Genomic DNA, 23,302 nt, shown 5'->3' on the forward strand with positions numbered 1-23,302 from the left:
CAAAGGTCAGTAACGCAGTGGGTCAACTGAAGGATCTCAACCCAAAATGTCACCTATACATGTTCTCCAGAGATGCTGCTTGACCCGCTGAGTTACTCCAGCATTTAGTCTTGTTTGCAAATCAGCACCTGCAGTTCCTCATTTCTCCGATAAATAAAACCAAATTTGATGTTCAGCAGATGAATTTATTAACTAGTGCCAGCGTGTGGAGGAAGCAACTGCAGATGTTGGTTTATACCAAAAATAGACACAAAGTGCTGGAGTAACTTAGCATGTCAAGTAAGATCGCTGGAAAACATGGATGGCAGTCAGATGAAGGATCCCAACCCAAATGATCACCATGCCATATTCTCCAGAGATGACTCCTGTTCTGCTGAGTTACTCCAGCACTCTGTGGCCTTTGAGTCATGACTTTTGAATGGTTGTGGTACAAAACCAACTATATTACATCGATTCTCTTAAAATGCATATTTGGCAAATGGGGTGTTAGTGTGCATGATACTCTTTCCAACCAGAAATGTTTGACAACAGTTCACAACACTGATGCCAACATTCAGGATCTTTTTGGTCCTCTTAAATAGCCTGGGTAGGGGTTGAATAAATAACAACCAACTAATTTCTGGTGCACTTTAACAGGATGTTGCATGTAGCACCAGCTCCATATCAGGTCATCCAAAGAGATCATAAAATTGTCTACAAACATGTGTAGCAACGTGAGCATAATTTCCACCAGAAGGATGCCTTAAATTTATCACAGCTGCTACCACATTTCTGCGCAGCAATCTAATTAGCTGCCAACTCTAAAAGACACACTTTGCACAGGAGGGATATAGCAACATGTTATAGCTGCCAGACGTATGAAAGTACCAAGATTCTGCGAGGAAAGGTGGTGCCGATGAACAAGATGCATGCCAGAGGCAAGAGCAAGACTACAAGAATGCCAGCAGTTCAAGTGGAAATGTGCCCAATGCAACGTTAACACAGTCATGCTGACACCAACACCTAACCTGAAGATGTGCAGTCTGAAGGGTCTCATCTCACCCATCCATGATCTCCAGAGATGCTGCCTGACCCTCTGGGTTACTGCAGCTCTTTGTAACCTGGATGCTCACTGATGAGATCTAATCAATGAATGCAAAAATTACTAGGAATTGAAGTGGACAGGTGGGACATTCACAGGATGAAAGGTCTCATTCCGAGACCAGAAGGCAAGTTCTCTAAAAGACATACCATTAGTGCTTAAACTGATTTATCTGAAAATGATCACCGTTCACTGAAAATGTACTCCAAATTGAATTAATTTTCACATCACTTAATACTAGAAAACAGGATGTCTGGTCTGTGTGCCCTGGTGCACCTTTGCAATGCAATGGGCAGCACAGTAGCACAGCTGGTAGAACTGCAGCCTCAGTGCATGGACCAGGTTCAAACCTGACCTCAGGTGCCATCTGTGTGAAGTTTGCATGTTCTAAGTGATTGCGTAGATTTTCTCCCACATCCCAAAGACGCATGGGTTTGTAGTATAATGGGCCTCTGTGAATTGCCCTTAGTGGGCAGGGAATGGATGAGAAAGTGGGATAGTGTAGAACCGAAGAGCAGAAACAAGGATGTACAGGTGCTAGGTGCTAACTCTGGGTCAGGCAGCATCTCTGGAGAACAGGTAGGTGACAAGAGGGGCAGGACAAAGCATGGCAAGTTATAGGTGGATACAGGTGAGTGGGGCTTTTGATGAACAGATGGTTAGACAAAGCCAGAGACGAAAAGACAACATGCAAATTGTGAAGCTAGAGAAAGGAATGTAGGTGATGGAAGATGGGGAAGGGGTGGATATAGGAGTGTCCCGGTGGGAGTAGAGTTGTGGAAAGTTAAAGAAAGTGCAGACGACCTAGCTGAGATGCACAAATCATTAGACACTGACAATGTTCTGGAAGACTGGAGGGTGGCTAATGTTATGCCTCTATTTAAACCCTGGGACCTATAGACCATCAGCCCAACATCTAGGGTAGACAATTTATTCAAAGGGACAAGATATGCACATTTGCAGTAGACTGGCTGATCAGGGATAATTCACATAGTTTTGTACATGGGAGATGTGTCTTACAAATCTAAGAGTTTTTTAAAAATAACCATAAAGGTTGATGCGGGCAAAGCCAAAAATGTTCTCTACAGGTTTTTCGCAGGGCATTTGATAAGTCAAGTCAAGTCAAGTCAATTTTATTTGTATAGCACATTTGAAAACAACCCACGTTGACCAAAGTGCTGCACATCTGATTAGGAAAAAAAATAAGGTTCCACATGGTAGGCTGCTCCAGAAGGTTAGATCGCATGGGATCCAGGGAGAGCTAGCCAATTGGATAAAGGCTTCCAAGAAAGAAAGCAGAGGAAAGTAGAAGGTTGTTTTTTCAGACCGGAGATTTGTGACTGGTGGCATGCCTCACGGATCAGTGCTGGGACCATTGCTATTTGTGATTTATATTAACAATTTGGATGAGAACGTACAAGGCATGAATAGCAAGTTTGCACAGATGACAGTGGGTGGCATTATAGTGAAGATAGTTATCAAAAATTATAATAGGATCTCGAACAGCACGGCAAGTACTTTAACAGTAATAATAAAAACTCTATAATGATGAGAATTTCCCCAAATCCATCTTGTTACTCATAGTTGCTTGTAGCAGTTGCAGAAGTACCGGATTAACTACAAATCCAAAATCTCCAACATCTAGTTTGACGAGATCCAGGAGTTACTATGTGTAAAGGCACCTGAATAGATACCTATTCAACTATAATTTTAAAGACAGACAATATTCTGTCTGCACGTGAAACAATTCCAATTCCAAGGGTTGAACCGTGAGGCAACACACAAGAGAACTTAATTGTAAATCTCAATTCCTACACAAAATTAATTTGGACTTGGGTGACCCAATTAACATTAAAATATAGTGGAGACAAAATCTACATGTCACATTTATCAAGAGAAAAGTTAGGACTTAAAATCCTTCATTTTGGGGAAGCAAAGAAACAAACTCTTCCCCATGTCTCCTTGGAGAGTACAACTATCCATAGAAAACTTTGGGAATGTTTTGAAACTTGCCCATTTTAATAGTCCAAACAAACCCATCCAATAACTTGCATTGAAGTTTTAAATTCCTCAATGTACACTCATATCAATATAATCTCTCCGGTTATATGTTTTTGATTAACATTTGAACTGGACATCTTTTCATCCTAAGATCCAAGGTTTGTTAGGTCTCAATAATAGACCCATTATAATCATCTATACCAGCCAGTTAAACAGTGCAGGTACAACCCTCCACTGCTTACATATATGTTATTTACAAGTATTTGAATGGAATTTGAGCGCAGTTTTGTCAGTGTATTACAGGAAGGATGTGGAGGCTTTGGAAAGGGTGCAGCGGTGGTTTACCAGAATTGTGTCTAGATTCGGGGGTAATTAGGTATTCGGGGCAGAGGTTGGACAGACTTGGATGATTTTCTCTAGAATGCTAGAGGTTTCGGGGAGACCCGATAGAAGTTTATAAAATTATAAGAGGCATAGATAGAGGCATAGAGAGAAGATAGTCAGAATCTTTCCTCCTCCCCCCCACCCCCCGATGGAAAATTCAAATACAAGAGGCATAGCTTTGAGAAGAGAGGAGCAATGCTTAAAGGAGATGCACAGGACAAGTATTTTAAAAGCAGAGGGAGAGCAAGTGCCTGTAACACGTAGTGGTTGAAGCAGATACGTTAGTGGTGTTTAAAAGACTTTTGGATAGGCACATGGACATGCAAGGAATAGAGGGATATGGATTACGTGCAGGTCGGTAAATGGTCTAGGCATCATGACTAGCATAGACATTGTGGGCTGAAGGGCCTGTCCATGTGCTGAACTGTTCGATGTCAACTGAACATCCACAATGAATTCCAGGACCAATTGTACACTAGTAGATCGCATGTTTCAACCAACTTAATCTTTTAAATCAAATTTTTGAATTGCAGACATGTAGTTACAATTTCCATTCTCTTTAATGAAGGTATGCATTAAACCATTTCACATTACATATTTTTCACATTAATATGTTTATCACATTTACATGTCTGTACATAAAAATCCACCAATATTATACACTATGACCTCTTAGCATTAAAATGGTAGTTATAAATTTACAAACAACAAATTTCATTGAACGTGACAGAATATCCCATATATTATGCTTGTTGTAACCAGGTGATCTCTCCCACAGTGAAGCTTGATGTTTAGGACGTGGGGACGAGTAAAATCAGTGGGAGTTTGATTCAGAATGCTACATTTCCACTTGTTAGATTAGTGACACACCAAGTCTAGTGCCTGGTTGCTCAGGTGAAAATATAGTATTGAGATAGCACCATAAAAATGGAAATAAAGGTACTCTGTTAACAGTGCAATAATATGTCAGCTTAAAGACTTTGATAGCAGCCAAACTGAACACCTGTGCAAAGGTTAAAGGAATGCTCATTAATTATCTAAAGTGCTGAATTTACAGTTCAATTGCAGAAGCATCAACCAATTACCTAAATTATGTACTTTCATATCTAAAATAAATAAGTGATAAAAGTTATTGCCAATTGAATTTCCTTAAAATATCTTGAGTTAAGGCGGACCGAACTATTCAATTAAATGTTTGATGCACGGTTTGTAAATAACCATGGATCGTGCAAAAATCTTTTCAAAAACCTTGTCAATTACAAATCTGCGCAAGTCCAAAGTCATCTTCCAAAAGCAAGTTCAGATTCTCTTGAGAAAGTCCAGCTCCAAGGTTTCAGGGATTCTAATCTCCTCCAGGTTCACTGGCGAGGGAATGATGGGAAAATTTACAGCAAACACGTACTTCAATTCCATCAGTAAGTGCCGACTTGGACTTCTGCCTGCTAATCGATTCTGCAGAAGACAAAACATCAAGCAAATTTTTTTTATCCAATTTGGAACCAGACAAGTACTGAAAAACAGAGGCTCTGAAGGCATGAGATTGCAGATGCTGGAGCGATGAACAGTTTGCGAGTGGAGCTTGCCAGGCAGCATCTGTGGGGGTGGAGGAATATGTTGTTGGCATTTCAGGTTCAATTCCTGCACCAGTCCCAGTGCAGGGTTTCAAACTGAAACATTGAGAACCTTGCTCCACAGATGCTGCTCAACATGCTGAGTTCCTTCAGCAGATTGTTAAAGACATATTGGAATAAAAGCTCCAACTGGATTTTTTCCTGAGAACCGCAGCTGTTTAATAAAAGGGGGGAGGGGGATCTTCGTGCACAAAAGGGTATGTTTTCCTGGAATAGTTTGGAGAGGGAATTAATTATGAAGTACATCTTCACTGCAAAGACAACTCTATTCAACTGCAAGCACTCCACAATATTTTGACATTCTCTAAACATCTTACTTCATGGATATTACTCCATTCCATTAGAGTCAATAATTAAACAAAATTTAACAGTTTAATCACTACCAGCGCTTTAAAGATATACACCGTTGAAACAGATGCAAGTTATAATACCCGTTCCATAAAATACTAGTTACTTGGAATAATTGCAGGCAGATAAAAACCCAAAAAGGCTTTTTTTGAGAAGTCGGCATTAACTGGAATTTTTTTTCTCCCGCATTTGCCACACATCTCTGCTTTTAAAAAGCACCAAACAGGAGGGGTTGAATCACAAGGCACAAGTGGAAACCCCCAAATCAGCCAAACTTCAACACCTGCCTCCAAAAAACAAAGCTAGTTTTGTCTGCTTCATTCAAAGGGAAATGGCACTAAATGCAGAACATGAACTAAATTAAAGACAAGAGACGGCAGTTGCTAGAATCTTCAGCTAAACACAAAGTGCTGGAGTAGGAAGCACAGGTCAGACAACATCTGTGGATGGAATGAATAGGTGATGCTTCGGGTCAGGACTCTACCTCCGACTCAGAAGGATCAACCATCTATTTCCTCCATTGATGCTACCTGACACTTTGAGTTACTCCAACACTTTTACTCATGAACTAAATTGTTTAGCCATCTAAACATTTCTCTGGCTCAAGTACGATTTCTAAATATTGCGTTGAATAAAAACAGAGGAAAGTAAGGATTTCTCATTGAAAATGAGTTCATAAACTAACCTGGATATTCTTTATAAAAGATACAGGCACACGCTCCTCAAATTCATTAATTGGTGTATAGAGGGTCAAAATCTTCACAATCTGTGACAAGTAAAAGCAATCAGGAAAAATATATTAAAGTAATTACACAAAGAATACATTGCACATTTGGAAACACTGCAAATTCTGATCCGAACAGCTCATTCCACCACAAGGCTTTAAGAGTTAGGCAGGCACAAGTTCGAGACTTTACTTCACCTAAGGAAACATCTGCTTTGATGCAACTATAATGGTGTGGCAGAGCTGGATGATTTATACCCACTCGTTCAATGAAGGGTTTCAACTTAACAGGGGACTGATGAGTAAATGACTGTCCTTCCCTACTAAAGAGGGATGCAGAACATAGACACATCCACAAAAACCCAAAACATTTAAGAATTGAATCTCATTTCTGGCATATGCATCTTCTCTTAGGCAGTCAAATAATGATCAAAATTTGACAAAACGTCGGAGTAACTTAGCGGGGTCAGGCAGCATTTCTGGAGAACATGAATAGGCGTCGTTCGGGTTGGGATCCCACTTCAGCTAGATTCTGAAGTCTAAGACGACTCCCAACCAAAACATTGGCCGTTTATTCCCTCCACAGACATTGCCTGGCCCGCTGGATTCCTCCAGCACATACAAGAATGTTAAAGATTGTTAATGAAAATCACTACTTTGCTAAAAAGTTGAGAAAGTCCGAAGCTGAAGGAATGACATTAACTGGTCATTGAATAACACAGCACAGCAATAGGCCCTTTGGTCCATGCTAACTTGATACCAGTCAGTGCCAATCCCATTTGCAGGGTCACTCTTTATGGCCTTTGTCAAAGAAAACTTCATATTGTACACAATGGCCTAACTAAACACGAAAACAAATTGACTGTACAAGCATTGGACAAAAATGGCCCAACATTCTAACTGGTTCAACTCCAGCCTTTATTGCAGGTCTCATGATTCATGGTAAAGGAAGATATTTCTTATCATTCCTAAGCAACGAGGCAAGGAGAACCCATTGTGGAAACCAAAGCTCGGCCAAGTTTTGTTTTAAAAAGGGAGAGTGGCAGGTGCCTAGAGAGTGCTGCCAGGAATGGTGGAGGTAGATAAAATAGTGGCATTTAAGAGGCTTTTGGGTGGGCACATGGATATGGATTACATGCAGGCTGAGGAGATAACTTTAACTTGGCATCATGTTCAGCACAGATATTGTGGGCTGAAGGCCTATTCCTCGGCAATACTATTCTATGTTGCAAGGTAAAGCAACTCTATGGTTTGTATTTAAAGGCTCCATAATAATCTCATGTTAATGGTCCAAGCCTCCTCCCCCACCCCAGAATTATTCTCGAGGGTTTATCTCTATTCAACAGTCGCAATGTCAGAATAATTGAAATCTAAACCTAATGACCTCGTGTTCTCTTCGTGTCACTATTTTAAAAGCGATCTCAGTTAGACACATTGCCATCATTTTTCAAAACAATACAAGACGAATCAACATTTTGGGTCTATGTCGCGAGTCAAAGTTTACCTGTGGCTGAGAGAGTGCTGTGCACATTGAGCAGATAGCCTCGGCATCTGCATCAGTCACCTTGTTCAATTGCAAGAGCAGTGTCGCTTGCATCAGCGGCTCCAGTACTTCCGCTGCACCACTCTGGTGCAAACTCTTGCCTCTTAACCATTCAATTAGCTGGCTGAGATTGTTCCTGAATCAGGAAGGAGAGAACGCTGAACAACTCTGAACGTTTTAGCAATTAAGATGAACGTGGCATCAAGAATGTGAGCTCCAATAGTCTGCCAAGCTTTAAGATAACAGAAACATGCAGTCTCCAGGGACCTTACATGGGAGGCCACCATCGACTCCACAGTCAAAAAGACCCAACAGAGGATGTACTTCCTGCGGCAACTGAAGAAACACAATCTGGCACAGGCAATGATGGTCCAATTCTATACTGCTATCATTGAGTCCGTCCTCACCTTCTCCATCATGGTCTGGCTCAGCCACCAAGCATGACATCCGGAGGCTGCAACGGATCGTTCGCACAGCTGAGAAGGTTGTTGGCTGCAACCTTCCCCCCATTGACGAACTGTACACTGCAAGGGCCAGGAAGCGAGCGGGCAAGATCATCTGTGACCCCTCTCACCCTGGCCACAAACTCTTCGAAGCACTTCCCTCTGGAAGGCGACTCCGGACTGTCAAAGCAGCCACAGCCAGACATAAAAACAGCTTTTCTCCACGAGTGATAGTTATACTCAATAACCAAAGTCTGTAGTCTCTTTTTTGCTCTGGTTTATTTTCACCCACATGTTTAGACCGTAATGTTATATCCTTATTCTTTTGATGTGGTTATGCTTTATTCTTAATTGTTAACTGTTTGTTAATTGTTAATTGTTTGTGTTGTCATTCATGAGCGGAGCACCAAGGCACATTCCTTGTATGTGCATACTTCGCCAATAATCTTATTCATTCATTCAAATACTGAAACGTTAATGTTATCCACACGAGACACCACAAACTACTGATCAATAGCTCCTCCTTGCAATTAATTTTACTTATTTTATGGTTTTGTTTTAAACTATCGAATCAACAGCAGCAGTCAAAATTTAGATTTGACATCATGGGTGTCATATATAATTTAATAAATATCTAAAGAGGACTTGAGATTTAACCTATTTTCCAAAATAAATCAAGACACAGCCACGACGTCAGTAAAACAGAATGCGACACTGCTGAAGCCAGTGAACTTAAGATACACAAAAGAAAACAGGCAGGAGTACTATTTATGTATATGTACTATAATCAACACCACAGCACAAATTTAGCTTCAGAATTACGTTTTTTCTAACTCAATGCAACTAAAAGCGGACAAATCTTCTTGGAACCGATGATGAACATCCCTAAAGGATATTCAAAATTAATGGTGAAGCTGTGGGATTCATTGCTGCAGATGGTTATGGAGGCCAAGCCTTAGGGCATTTTTAAAGCAGAGATTGATAGGTTCTTAATTTGAAGGACAAAGTTTATGGGGAGAAGACAGGAGGACGGGGTTGAGGAAAAAATAGATTAGCCACAATTGAATGGTGGAGTAGACTAGTATAGAGATACATCGCGGAAACAGGCCCTTCGGCCCACTGGGTCCGCGCCGACCAGTGATCCCCACACATTAACACTTGGGGCTATTTTTACATTTACCAAGCCAACCTACCTACATATCTGGATGTCTGGATGTCTTTGGAGTGTGGGAGGAAACCGAAGATCTCGGAGAAAACCCACACAGGTCAGGGGAAAAAGGAATACCTCCGTACAGACAGCATTTGTAGTCAGCATTTGCTGTAAGGCAGCAGCTCTACAGCTGTGCCACTAGATGGGCCAAATGGCCTAATGCCACTATTATAACTGAAGCTTATGACAAAGATTGCTCCAGTAATAGTAAGCAGCACTGGCTTTGATATTACAGAATTTGTAGATACCAAATGTAACCAAGAGCAGATGGGAAGAGAAAATCAAATCAAATGTCAGCTATGGCAAGATTGCCAAAACATACTAACAGATGTGGGAACAAGGCACTTAGAGAATCACAAGACTGGACAGAATCAGATTAAGGAAGGAAAATAAAGCTCTTTTATTTGACAAACATTAAGTTGCAATTAGCAGCTTAGATGAAGCAGACTTATGTTTTTCATAAATGTTCAGTATGATGAGCACATCACACAACACAAGGTTGGAATTAAGTGGTTTGGTGAGCAGCTCAAAAAACAGAGAAAAGCACCAAAATCTGTCTTAGCAAGTTTTAACTGGTTCTGCAAGGATTAGTGCTCGAGCCTCAGCTTTAAAAAAAAAATTAAGATCTATGTCAACGGTTCAGTAAAGAAGACACAACAATATTCCCACAATTAGTAGAAGAGAAAAGAAAATGGAGGAAAAGACACTTCAAAATGACTGAACGGATAACAGGACACAAATGCAGATGACACAAAGGTAGGGGGGTGGTGAATAGCGAGGAAGGGATCTGCAAGCTGCAGGAAGATATAGATGAGATGGTCAGATGGGCAGAGCAGTGGCAGATGGAATTTAATCCTGAAAAGTGCGAGGTGATGCACTTTGGCAGAAATAACTTGGAGAGGGCGTACACCATGAATGGAAGGACCCTAGGGAAGACAGGGGTACAGAGGGACCTTGGAGTACAGGTACACAAGTCCTTGAAGGCAGCAGGACAGGTGGACAGGGTGGTCAAAAAGGCATATGGGTTACTGGCCTTCATTAGCCGGGGCATCGAATATAAAAGTAGGGGGGTAATGATGGAATTGTACAGAACACTGGTGAGGCCACAGCTGGAGTATTGTGTACAGTTCTGGTCACCACATTATAGAAAGGATGTGATAGCTTTGGAGAGGGTGCAGCGGAGATTCACCAGGATGCTGCCAGGGATGAAGGGCCTCGGCTATGAAGAGAGACTGGGCAGACTGGGGTTGTTTTCCCTGGAGCAGAGAAGGCTGAGAGGCGACATGATCGAGGTGTACAAGATCATGAGGCGCATAGATAAGGTAGATGGCGGGGAACTTCTTCCACTGGTGGAAGGTTCAACAACGAGGGGACATAGATACAGGGTAAGGGGAGGGAGGTTTCGGGGGGATGTGAGAAATAACTTTTTCACCCAGAGGGTGGTTGGGGTCTGGAACTCACTGCCTGGGGTGGTGGTGGAGGCGGGAACACTCACAACGTTTAAGAGGCATTTGGATGGGCACTTGAAATGCTACAACATTCGGGGCTACGGTCCAAATGCGGGAATATGGGATTAAAATTAGACTGTGTTGGTAACGGGCGGCGCGGACACGATGGGCCGAAGGGCCTCTTTCTGTGCTGTAGGACTCTATGACTCTATGAAATGCGATGGCAGATAAAATATGTAGGCAGAAAGATAATGTCAGCATTGGTTGGAAAATAAAAGCAGATTTTTTTACAAATCTAGATAAAATTGCAATGTGTTTATAGTCAAAGGATTCAGGGTGGCCTTGAGTACAGGAACAGTTAATGCACAGGAATAACAAATATATATGCAAAAGATTAGTACGTTTGTACTTCATTGGTTCATAAGTCATAGGAGCAGAAGTTGGCCAGTTGGCCCAGAGTCTACTCCACAATTCAATCATGGCTGATTTATCTTATCCATTCTCCTGCCTTCTCCCCGTAACGCTCAACACCCTTACTAATCAAGAATTTGTCAATGTCAGACTTAATGCCCAGTGACTTGACCTCCACAGCCGTCTCTGGTAATGAATTCCACAGATTCACCATCCTCTGACTAAAGAAATACCTCATCTCCATTCTAAAAGGACATCCTTTTATTCTGAGAACTAAAGCAATCTGACTGCAATTGCAGAGGTAGAAACAAATAAGAATCCTTACAAGGATTTGAAATCTGAAGATGGATCCTGACTCAAAACATTATCTATCCATGCGCTTCAGAGATGCTGCCTGATCCGCTGAGTTACTCCAGCACGTTGTCTTTTTTTGAAATTATAGAGGGCCATGTTGATAGCACTCATGGAAGTTCTAACTTGGGGTTCCATTCCAAAGGAAGGTTATACTTTAAAAAAGTGCAAAGTCTGACTAAATTAATTGATGGGATTATAAGATTACATTTTATTATAGAGTCATAGCCAGAGTGATACAGTGTGGAAACAGGCCCTTTGGCCCAACTTACCTAACATGTCCCAGCTACACTAGTTCCACCTAACCGCGTTTGGTCCATATCCCTCCAATCCTGTCCTATCCATGTACCGGTCTAACTGTTTATTAAATGTTGGGATAGTCCCTGCCTTAACTACTTCCCCTGCCAGCTTGTTCCATACACCTTTGAGAAAAAATTGCCCCACAGATTCCTATTAAATCTTTTGCTCTCCACTTTAAACCCATGTCTGGTCTGCAATTCACCTACTCTGGACATGAGACTGTGCATCTACCCAATCTATTCCTCTCATGATTTTATTATGGGGGGGGGGGGGGTGATAAGAATATAGACAGAATAGGCTAAAGAAAACTAATGCTGGAAATGGGATTGTATAGATTCAGTGTGCCAAATGGTCTCCAATATCACAAAGAAATATGCACAAATGTACTGCACATCACAAACTCCAAATACCAAAGAAATGTAGCTTTAGTCATGCCATGTCATTATTGACAGTTATACCATTACATAAAATAGCAGCTAACAGCTTAAAAAATAGCCAGCTAATTGAACACACCCTCTGTTCCAAGTGTGTTTAGACCTTCTACACTGCTTGTAATCACAACAGAAACCAGGTCACTATTCACCCAAAGCACTAGCAGATGTCAGGCAACTAACACCATAGATATCAGGCAACTGAACCATCTTGTCATCAGCTAGAGTGTGGTCCTGACCTCCCATCCACCTCATTGGAGACCTTTGAAGTATCTTTACTCAGACTTTACCTTGCACTCAATGCTGAACCCTTTATCGGTGCATAGTGGATGGCTTGACTGCAATCATGTATAGTCTTTTCTTTGACAAGATAGCATGCAAGCAAATCCTTACACTGTACCTTGGTGCCAATAATAATAAACCAAACTAAACCAAGAGCTGGAGTAACCCAGTGGGCCCTGCTGTTGACCTTGCACTGTTTTTGCTGACTGACTCCCATTCCAAAGTTAAAACTAACTGCAAAGCAATAACCAGTCAGTTAGTTAGATTCACCGTGGAAGCCATTACCTGATTTGGACCCCGTTATTAAATGAGCACACATCCCTCCTGAGAAGCAGGTTGTTCAGTGTGACGGCTGCAATTATGTAGTAAACCTGCCGGAACACCTGCTTGATGATTTCGGAGTGGAGACCGTGTTTGGAGATGGTGTCGTGGAATGCTTTGAGTTGCTGGAGGATGGAGTTCAGTGTGTATAAGCCGGGGTTCCCAAGGACATCTCCTGCTTTCTTTCTATAACGGGCTGGACGTACAGTCATGCTCTGAATTGTATCGTTCTCAAGCATCCCAGACACTGAAGGCACAGATCAAAGAGAAACAAATCGTTTTAAAGTTTAAAATCATGGCACATCACAAAACCATTTCACAATCATCATGTTATAGAAAAGTCAATGCAGAAATTCCCTGATGTTCAATGCAATGGAGCGCTCAAATTCTATTTGTTCTTTGTTCTGCCCCGCCTCTTCCAGCATTTTCACCCTCCCCTACAATCTGTCTGAAGGGTCCCAACCCGAAACATCATCTAGCCATGTTCTGTTCCAAGTGTGTTCCAGCCATGTGAAACGAGACCTTGGTGTCCTTGTACACCAGTCACTGAAAGTAAGCATGCAGGTACAGCAGGCAGTGAAGCAAGCTAATGGCATGTTGATCTTCATAACGAGAGGATTTAAGTATAGGAGCAAAGGGGTCCTTCTGCAGTTGTACAGGGCCCTGGTGAGACCACATCTGGAGTTTTGTGTGCAGTTTTGGTCCCCTAATTTGAGGAAGGACGTCCTTGCTATTGAGGGAGTGCAGCGTAGGTTTACGAGGTTAATCCCCGGGATGGTGGGACTGTCATACGAGGAAAGATTGGAAAGACTGGGCTTGTATTCACTGGACTTTAGAAAGATGAGAGGGGATCTTATAGAAATGTATAAAATTATAAATGGAATAGACAAGCTAGATGCCGGAATTTTTTTCCCAATGTTGGGGGAGTCCAGAACCAGGGGCCACAGTCTAAGAATAAAGGGGAGGCCATTTGAAACTGAGGTGAGAAGAAACTTTGACACCCAGAGAGTTGTGAATTTGTGGAATTCTCTGCCACGGAAGGCAGTGGAGGAGACAATTCACTGGATGAATTTAAAAGAGTTAGATAGAGCTCTAGGGGCTAGTGGAATCAAGGGATATGGGGAGAAGGCAGGCACAGGTTACTGATTGTGGATGATCAGCCATGATCACAATGAATGGCAGTACTGGCTCGAAGGGCCAAATAGCCTCCTCCTGCACCCATCTATGTTTCAGATATGCTGCCATAGTTGCTCCGGCACTTGGTGTCTATCTTTATTGTCAGAGTGCGGTGCACAGGATCACTTGCCTATCATCAGCTGGAGTCTTCGCTCTGCGGCTGTGATCAGTTGGTGATAAAGTTGTATGGCGAGGTCGGATAAAACCAGGCAATATTGGGAAAGATCAAGATTCCTCAAGGCATGCTTTCTTTGTTCAAGTGTGTTCATTTCAATAGAATTCTGTTTACAAGACCAAAAAGAAAATCAATTAGAGTCATAGAGTGATACAGTGTGGAAACAGGCCCTTTGGCCCAAATTGCCCACACCGCCCAACATGTCCCAGCTACACTAGTCCCGCCTGCCTGCGTTTGGTCCATATCCCACCAAACATTAATTACAATTATTTAATTGTTATTAATGCTAAGATTTGGTTAACTTCTCCAATTCCACCTTCAAGTATTATTGGACTCCGTGTGCATTCTGATAAGTTCTGAAGCTGTTAATGAAGTAGTGACTACATTATACTCAGCATTATGCCCTACAGCAGAGACAGGGCTATCGGCCAATCATCCATGACCACTATCATGTACTCAGAGTTTTTCGTAAAAATCTATCAAGACTTTGTTCTCATCAAATTTAGAAAATAGGTGCAGGAGGAAGCCATTTGGCCCTTCGTGCCAGCACCGCCATTCATTGTGATCATGGCTGATCTTCCACAATCAGTAACCCGTGCCTGTCTTCTCCCCATATCCCTTGATCCCGCTTGCCCCAAGAGCTCTATCTAATTCTCTTTTAAATTCATCCCGTGAATTGGCCTCTACTGCCTTCTGTGGCAGAGAATTCCACAAATTCACAACTCTCTGGGTGAAAAAGTTTTCTTTCATCTCAGTTTTAAATGGCCTCCCCTTTATTCTTAGACTGTGGCCCCTGGTTCTGGACTCCCCCAACATTGGGAACATTTTTCCTGCATCTAGCTTGTCCAGTCCTTTTATAATTTTATACATTTCTATAAGATCCCCTCTCATCCTTCTAAATTCCAGTGAATACAAGCCCAGTCTTTCCAATCTTTCCAATCTTTCCTTATATGACAGTCCCACCATCCCGGGGATTAACTTCGTGAACCTCAATAGCAAGGATGTCCTTCCTCAAATTCGGAGACCAAAACTGTACACAATACTCCAGATGTGGTCTCACCAGGGCCCTGCACATTTGCAGAAGGACCTCTTTACTCCTGTACTGAAATCCTCTTGTTATGAAGGCCAACATTCCCCCATTTAAAATTGAGGTGAGAAAAAACTTTTTCACCCAGAGAGTTGTGAATTTGTGGAATTCTCTGCCACAGAGGGCAGTGGAAGCCAAATTACTGGATGTATTTAAGAGAGAGTTAGATAGAGCTCATGGGGTTCGTGGAATCAAGGGATATGGGGAGAAGGCAGGCACGGGTTATTGATAGGGGACGATCAGCCATGATCACAATGAATGGCGGTGCTGGCTCGAAGGGCCGAATGGCCTCCTCCTGCACCTATTTTCTATGTTTCTAACATGCCATTAGGTTTATGAAACATCTTTAAATCCTGTGTTTGAGATGCCATCCCGACACTCCCACATCCCCACCCACCACTTCCCTTTTCAACTTGATGGCACCCCACTGACTGATCATTAGAACACTTGCCCCACTGTACCCGTGACCACTCACCTCATCTCCACTGTACTGTCGTAAGCAGACGAGTAGTCGGTAAGTATTCGACAGCCAGAATGCCAACACCTCAAAGTCATTGTTCCTCTGCAAGATTTAAAGACACAATGAAGCCACTCAGATGTCAGATTTTCCTTTCACCACCTCTGTTCATTTTTGACCACTTCGCCTTGGTTAACCAGTTCACTGCCAAGTTTTTTTTCTTCTCGCTATTGGCCGTGACCAGAGTATTCTTAGGGGTGGAACTGAACAGGTTAAAGTGGTGCGGCTTCACTGAGCTATTCACAATGTCAAAGTCACACAGCACCGAAACGGCCTCTTCGGCCCAGCTTGCCCATTTCAACCAAGATGCCCCATCAACGCTCATCTTGTTTACTTGCATTTGGCCCATATATCCCTCTGAACATTTTATCTCCATGTACCTGTCCAAGCCCCTTTTAAATGCTGTTATTGTACATGCCTCAACTATCTCCTCTGGCAACTCGTTCCATACACCCACCACCCAGAGTAAAGATTGCCCCTCCGTTTCCTATTAAATTTTTCCCCTCTCACCATGCCTTCTGGTTCTTGATTTCCCCTACTCAGGGTAAAAGACTGTGCATTCGTCCCTCCTATTCCTTCATGATTTTAATCAAGAGATCCACAGAGCAACAGTGTATATTTGCCACACAAATGTTGCACTTGTGGAGACCTTACCCCGCCAATAAATAAAATTTCCACCCGTCAGATTGATAATTAACAGGTGGCACAGTGGCAGAGTTGCTGCCTTACAGGGAATGCAGTGCCGGAGACCCCGGTTCGATCCCGACTACGGGTGCTGTCTGTACGGAGTTTGTACATTCTCCCCGTGACCTGCGTGGGTTTACTCCGAGACCTTCGGTTTCCTCCATCACTCCAAAGACATACAGGTTTGTCGGTTGATTGCTTTGGTAAATGTAAAGAATTGTCCCTAGTGGGTGTAGGATAGTGTTAATATGTGGGGATTGCTGGTCGGCACGGACCCGGTGGGCCGAAGGGTCTGTCTGACAAATCTACTGGAATTTTTTGAGGATGTAACTAGGAAAATTGACAAGGGAGAGTCAGTGGATGTGGTGTACCTCGACTTTCAGAAAGCCTTCGACAAGGTCCCACATTGGAGATTAGTGGGCAAAATTAGGGCACATGGTATTGGGGGTAGGGTACTGACATGGATAGAAAATTGGTTGACAGACAGAAAGCAAAGAGTGGGGATAAATGGGTCCCTTTCGGAATGGCAGGCAGTGACCAGTGGGGTACCGCAAGGTTCGGTGCTGGGACCCCAGCTATTTACGATATACATTAATGACTTAGACGAAGGGATTAAAAGTACCATTAGCAAATTTGCAGATGATACTAAGTTGGGGGGTAGTGTGAATTGTGAGGAAGATGCAATAAGGCTGCAGGGTGACTTGGACAGGTTGTGTGAGTGGGCGGATACATGGCAGATGCAGTTTAATGTAGATAAGTGTGAGGTTATTCACTTTGGAAGTAAGAATAGAAAGGCAGATTATTATCTGAATGGTGTCAAGTTAGGAGGAGGGGGAGTTCAACGAGATCTGGGTGTCCTAGTGCATCAGTCAATGAAAGGAAGCATGCAGGTACAGCAGGCAGTGAAGAAAGCCAATGGAATGTTGGCCTTCGTAACAAGAGGAGTTGAGTATAGGAGCAAAGAGGTCCTTCTACAGTTGTACCGGGCCCTGGTGAGACCGCACCTGGAGTACTGTGTGCAGTTTTGGTCTCCAAATTTGAGGAAGGATATTCTTGCTATGGAGGGCCTGCAGCGTAGGTTCACTAGGTTAATTCCCGGAATGGCGGGACTGTCGTATGTTGAAAGGCTGGAGCGATTGGGCTTGTATACACCGGAATTTAGAAGGATGAGGGGGGATCTTATTGAAACATATAAGATAATTAGGGGATTGGGCACATTAGAGGCAGATAACATGTTCCCAATGTTGGGGGAGTCCAGAACAAGGGGCCACAGTTTAAGAATAAGGGGTAGGCCATTTAGAACGGAGATGAGATTTAGTACTGATTGAGAGTGATCAGCCATGATCGCATTGAATGGCGGTGCTGGCTCGAAGGGCTGAATGGCCTACTCCTGCACCTATTGTCTATTGTCTATTGTCTATTGTCTGCATCTCTAAACTAAAGGTTATGTTGTGATCACTGTGTGGTTATGACAATGGAGTCCTTTGCTATATTAACTTTCAGACTTTTAGGCAGGAGAAAGCAAAACGGTGAAGCTGGGAAGATTGATGGAGCTGTTAAAAGCACCAGACATTATCAGCAGAAGCCGGGAATGGTCTGCTCTATTTTGGGAAATGAGATGTAGAAAAGAAACAGAGGGATAAAACAATGAAAAGTTGTTTCTTTAAATAAAACCCTCAGACTTTTTGCAATTTTTTCAAGGATAGTCTCACTTAACATTGCCAGCTTTAACGGATAGATTTTATTTTTACATACAACACATATTTCTTCAAAAATAAACTGCTAAGGACAGGGGTGGCATAGTGGTGCTGCTGGTAGAGTCACTGCCTCAGTGCCAGAGACCCGGGTTCAATCCTGACCTCGGGTACTGTGTGGAGTTTGCACTTTCTCTGTGACCACATGGGTATCTGCCAGGTGCTCCGGTTTCCTCCCACATCCCAAAGACGTGGGGGTTTGTAGATTAAATTGCCTCCAAATTGCCCTTAGTGTGCAGGGAGTGAATGAGAAAGTGGGATAACAGAACTAACGTGAACGGGTGAACGACGGTCGGTGTGGACTTGATGAGCCAAAGGGCCCGTTTCTATGCAGTATCTTCGAATCTATGAATTAATTCAGCATGTTGAACAGCAGAGAAAATATAGCATGGCAACAGGCCCTTCAGCCCACAATGTCTGTTCTGAACACTATTCTAAATTAAACTAATCTACTCTGCCTGCTCGCGATCCATATCCATATACTTGTATTAAAGCCTCTTAAATGCCACTGGCACACCTGCCTCCACCACCACCCCTGCAGTGCGTTCCCAACACCCACCACTAAACTCTAGCCTCACCCGAGGCAAGACCAAGCATGGACTTGGCGGCCATTTCACCGGATACTTGCGCTCTGCCCAAAGAGACCTGTTGGATCACCCGGCTGGTAACTATTGTATCTCCTCTTCCCATACTGGCTCCTCTAGTCATTGGATAGATGGGCCTCTTCCATTGCCTGATTGAGGCCACACACAAAGCTTGGTTAGCTTACAACCCAATGCTATGAACATCCACTAACCCCCCCCCCCCCCCCCACACACACACACACACACACACCACTCCCCCCCCCCCCTTCCACTTTCCCCCATCCTCCACCACAGTGCGCTCTCATTTCTCGCACCCCACAGTCATCCTGCTTCTTTGTACGTTTATCTGTCATCAGCAAGTTCCTTGTTTCTGGTGGTGGTGAATCTGTGGAGGCCAAGTTAATGGATATTTTTAAGGCAGAGATAGATATATTCTTGATCAATATGGGTGTCTGGGATTACAGGGAGAAGGCAGGAGAATGGGGTTGAGAGGGAAAGATAGATCAGCCATGATTGAACGGCGGTGTAGGCTTGATGGGCTGAATTACCTAATTCTACACCTAGTATAAGAAAATAACTGCAGATGCTGGTACAAATCGAAGGTATTTATTCACAAAATGCTGGAGTAACTCAGCAGGTCAGGCAGCATCTCGGGAGAGAAGGAATGGGTGACGTTTCGGGTCGAGACCCTTCTTCAGACTGATGCCAGGGGGGGCGGGACAAAGGAAGGATATAGGTGGAGACAGGAAGATAGAGGGAGATCTGGGAAGAGGGAGGGGAAGAGAGGGACAGAGGAACTATCTAAAGTTGGAGAAGTCGATGTTCATACCATTGGGCTGCAAGCTGCCCTGGCGAAATATGAGGTGCTGTTCCTCCAATTTCCGGTGGGCCTCACTATGGCACTGGAGGACTTCTATCTCTTATTCTACTCCTATCTCTTATGAAGAGAAAGGAAAAGACAAAGAAAAGAGAAAGTGTGAAATTGCAAATGCACGTTAAATATTCAAAGACTGAAGCTTTAAAACGTATGGAACTGTATACTGAGTTTAGTCAAGTGTTCACTTACTTTTAAGACTTTCTTGATCCCGTCTAAGGCGGCTGTGAAGAGGGAGTGAGCCCTTTGCTCATCACGCGTGTGATCGGCATGTCTGACACACATGAAGAGAATGAAAGCTGGCAGGGTTGGCAGTGGAGCCATTGCACCAGAGTGTGGTTTGAGATCTACAAAAAGGAAAGCAGAAAGGGACCATTTAGGTTTCCACAACAAAAGTGAACCAGCACAGATATGCCAGTGGCATTTAAGAAGCTTTTGCGTGGGCATATAAATCACGAGCAGGCAGAGACGATTAGTTTAAGTTAGAATAGTGTTCAGTACAGCCATCATGGACAGGTACATGGAAAGGAGAGTTTGTGGGATATGGGCCAAATGCAGGCAGGTGGGACTATCTTTGTTGGCATGGGGTAGTGCCAGAATAACAGAGACATGAACAGCACACTTACAACACCAGCATTGGACAGGTATGTGGATAGAAAAGGTTTAGAGGGATAAGGGCCAACACAGGCAAATGGGACTGGCTTAAGCAGGGCATCTTGTTTAGCATGGACAGGTTGGGCAGAAGGGCATGTTTCCATGCTGAGCAACTGACTAATTGCCAATAGTCCATGTCGTTGGTTGAATGTTACACTGAGTTTGGACAAGAACAGACGTGATTAGGCAGGGAAATAAGCAGTCAGTCAGACCCCACTGCACCATCTCCTGCTCTGTGGAGAAAGCATCTCCCAACATGAATGGGCGGGGAAGTTGGTGCACGCGGGTGCTGGATGAACTACACAGAGGGACGAGTCATCGAGTCCACACGGCTGCAATGATGCACGTTCCAAGTCCAGGGAGACTCAGTTGTCATGTTTTACATGTTTAACATCTAAAATTTAAATCTTTCTCAATCCATGTCATAGTCATTAAGTCATACAGCAAAGAAACAGGTCATTCAGCCCAACTTGTTCATGCTGACCAAGATGCCCCATCTCAGCCAGTCCCATTTGCCTCGTTTGACCTACATCCCTCTAAACCTTTCCCATCCACAGACCTGTCCAAGTGTCTTTTAAATACTGTTATTGTAAGTGTGCCATTCTAGTCTCCATTACTCTACATCTGAGTGCATTGAGATTTATTTGGTTCTCATCCCTGCACTAATTTACAAGCCTTCCAGGCGACCAGTTGTAGACAAACTAGTTCACGACGTCACCGGGTCTGAAGGGTCCCAACCCAAACAGTCTCCAGTCTGTTGCTCCACAAACGCTGCCTGACCCACCGAGTTACTCCAGCATTGCGTCCAAGTTTACCAAATGGCTGGCACTGTTCATTGACTCACCATGGACAATGTAATTTGACCAAGAGCCATTCAACTCGTTTGAATGCAACTAATTTCTACTTGAGTATTAGCTATTTGAGAAAGATTAAAGGTGGATCAAAGATTAGCATCTACCCGAGGAAAGTATTCTCTTAGTGATATGATATTGCATCGTACATATCTTTTCCAGCTTCCTCAATCCACAATCAATCTGAAGAAGGGCTCAGATGCAAAATGTCACCTATCCATGTTCTCCAGAGATGCTGCCTGGACCACTGTGTTACACCAGCACTTCATGTCTTTGTTTGTAAACCAGCATCTGCAGTTCTTGGTGTGCACACACATCCTTTAGACCTGCAGCCACAGTACTGCTTTGCGCAAGCTAATTGCCTCTGCCATTTCTAACCAATACAGAATTAAAGGAAAGTAAAACCCAATTCACGTGGCTATATCCAAAACTTTAGATGAGTTCCATAAATAACACCAAAGGGCAGGAAGCAGAATCTAAATTACTATTCAAGTGAAAGAGATGTGGAAGTTATTTAGCTGATCTGTAAAAGATTAACACTTTACACTTAAACATGTCACATTCAAACCTCTATTCAAATCAATTAAGCCCAATCAAGCAGTTTATCTGCAATTACAATTGTCACCAGTATTCCGGAGATTAAGCACTTTGTATTTATAGAATTTCTGCACTCCACATCTTTTCCTCCACTTTACCCATTGTATGCAAGTTTGACTTGATTGTATTTATGTCGAGTATTATCGGATTGATTGGATGGCATGCAAAAGAAAGATGCTCACTGTACCTCAGTTCACACAGCAATAAAGCCAAACTATTACAGATATGGTATTGTAAATAAAAATACATTTTAATTGTAGAGGCAAGGAAGTTGAAACCAAAAGAGATTCTACTTACGACAATCCTTAAATCAACTCTACACACTAGCAAATTGTTCCCAATTCTCCTAGCAATAAGTGTTAATTTAAAAAATAAATTATGTTGATTACATATCTCCTAATCCAAGTGGATGTAGAATTAAAATCAATCTTCAGCATTTATATACTTGACTTCACAATTTAAGGTTACTTCATTTAAGAGATTACAAAAACTCAAAAGTCAACACTTTTTCTATAGCTAATATCTTCAAAAATTATTCATCCACCAGAGCCCTTTAATTACAGTCTCATCTCCACCAGAGCCCTTCATTATATTTTCATAACCTCGTCTCGATTTCTATGTTAAATACAATTCATCCTTTACAAATCCTAAACCAGCCTGCAGCCGCTAACCTGCCCACAACGTTCCAGACTCCAACCACTCAGTTAATGCCCTCGCTCAGTCACATCAAATCCTCTCTGGTTGAATTAAAAGCAAGTCTGGTTTGCATGTCTGAACCCAGAGCCCTGGGCAGTGGTTTCCCCACCCCACTAGCCAGGACAGGCAAGAATAGAAACAAAATCCCCAACAAGATCTACAGCACGTGACTAAATTTAAGTAGAGTGGAGTTTCCTGAGGGGCAGAATGAGAGTTTGCTTCCAAAGCAGAAGAATAAACTCTGCTGTACCCATCTCACCCGCCCTCCAGCAACGATTTCATCCACAGCACTTAACCAGCGAGACTCTACATGGTTCTCCCATGTCTGTTGATCTTTATCAAATTTTAATTTGCTTTGCTTGCAGCCTTCCAGCCCAGCTACTGCACTTGGCTACTCAGAAACATTTGGATCTTTTGTCAGTTCCAAATGCCGAAAACCATTGTTCCATCGCTCTCAGAATAGCCAAATATTTTCATTTTATCTCACCTCCAAAAAGATCCACACCAGCAGAAAAGTTCATTAAAAAAAAATACATCTTGGTTTAGTAATCCAACCAACCCCACCTCAAAACATTTCCAGGAAAGATCTGCAGAAGGAGGGAGACATTCCATCAGGGGTACTGGCCTCTCCACCATCAAAGGGATCCACAGCATATGTTGCCTCAAGAAGGCAGCCGGCATCAAAGACGCACACCACCCTGGCCACACCGAAAAAACCACGACATCAGGATGAAGGTACAGGAG

General features: G+C 42.9%; 1 protein-coding gene across 1 annotated transcript in view; it reads right to left on the bottom strand.

The window, feature by feature from the left end:
* Positions 1–4,041: 4,041 nt before the first annotated feature.
* Positions 4,042–23,302, bottom strand: part of LOC144607205 (unconventional myosin-Va-like) — a 94,982-nt gene continuing 75,721 nt past the window's right edge. Inside the window, exons 30-36 of the mRNA XM_078423886.1 lie at positions 19,953–20,107; positions 15,823–15,909; positions 14,216–14,366; positions 12,874–13,156; positions 7,674–7,848; positions 6,131–6,211; positions 4,042–4,918 (exon numbers count right to left, since the gene is read on the bottom strand). Of these exons, the coding sequence (XP_078280012.1) occupies positions 4,766–4,918; positions 6,131–6,211; positions 7,674–7,848; positions 12,874–13,156; positions 14,216–14,366; positions 15,823–15,909; positions 19,953–20,107 (1,085 nt within the window). The 3' untranslated portion in view covers positions 4,042–4,765. The remainder of the gene's footprint in view (positions 4,919–6,130; positions 6,212–7,673; positions 7,849–12,873; positions 13,157–14,215; positions 14,367–15,822; positions 15,910–19,952; positions 20,108–23,302) is intronic.

This window comes from Rhinoraja longicauda, chromosome 28 (assembly GCF_053455715.1).
Source record: "Rhinoraja longicauda isolate Sanriku21f chromosome 28, sRhiLon1.1, whole genome shotgun sequence".
Classification (NCBI taxonomy): domain Eukaryota; kingdom Metazoa; phylum Chordata; class Chondrichthyes; order Rajiformes; family Arhynchobatidae; genus Rhinoraja; species Rhinoraja longicauda.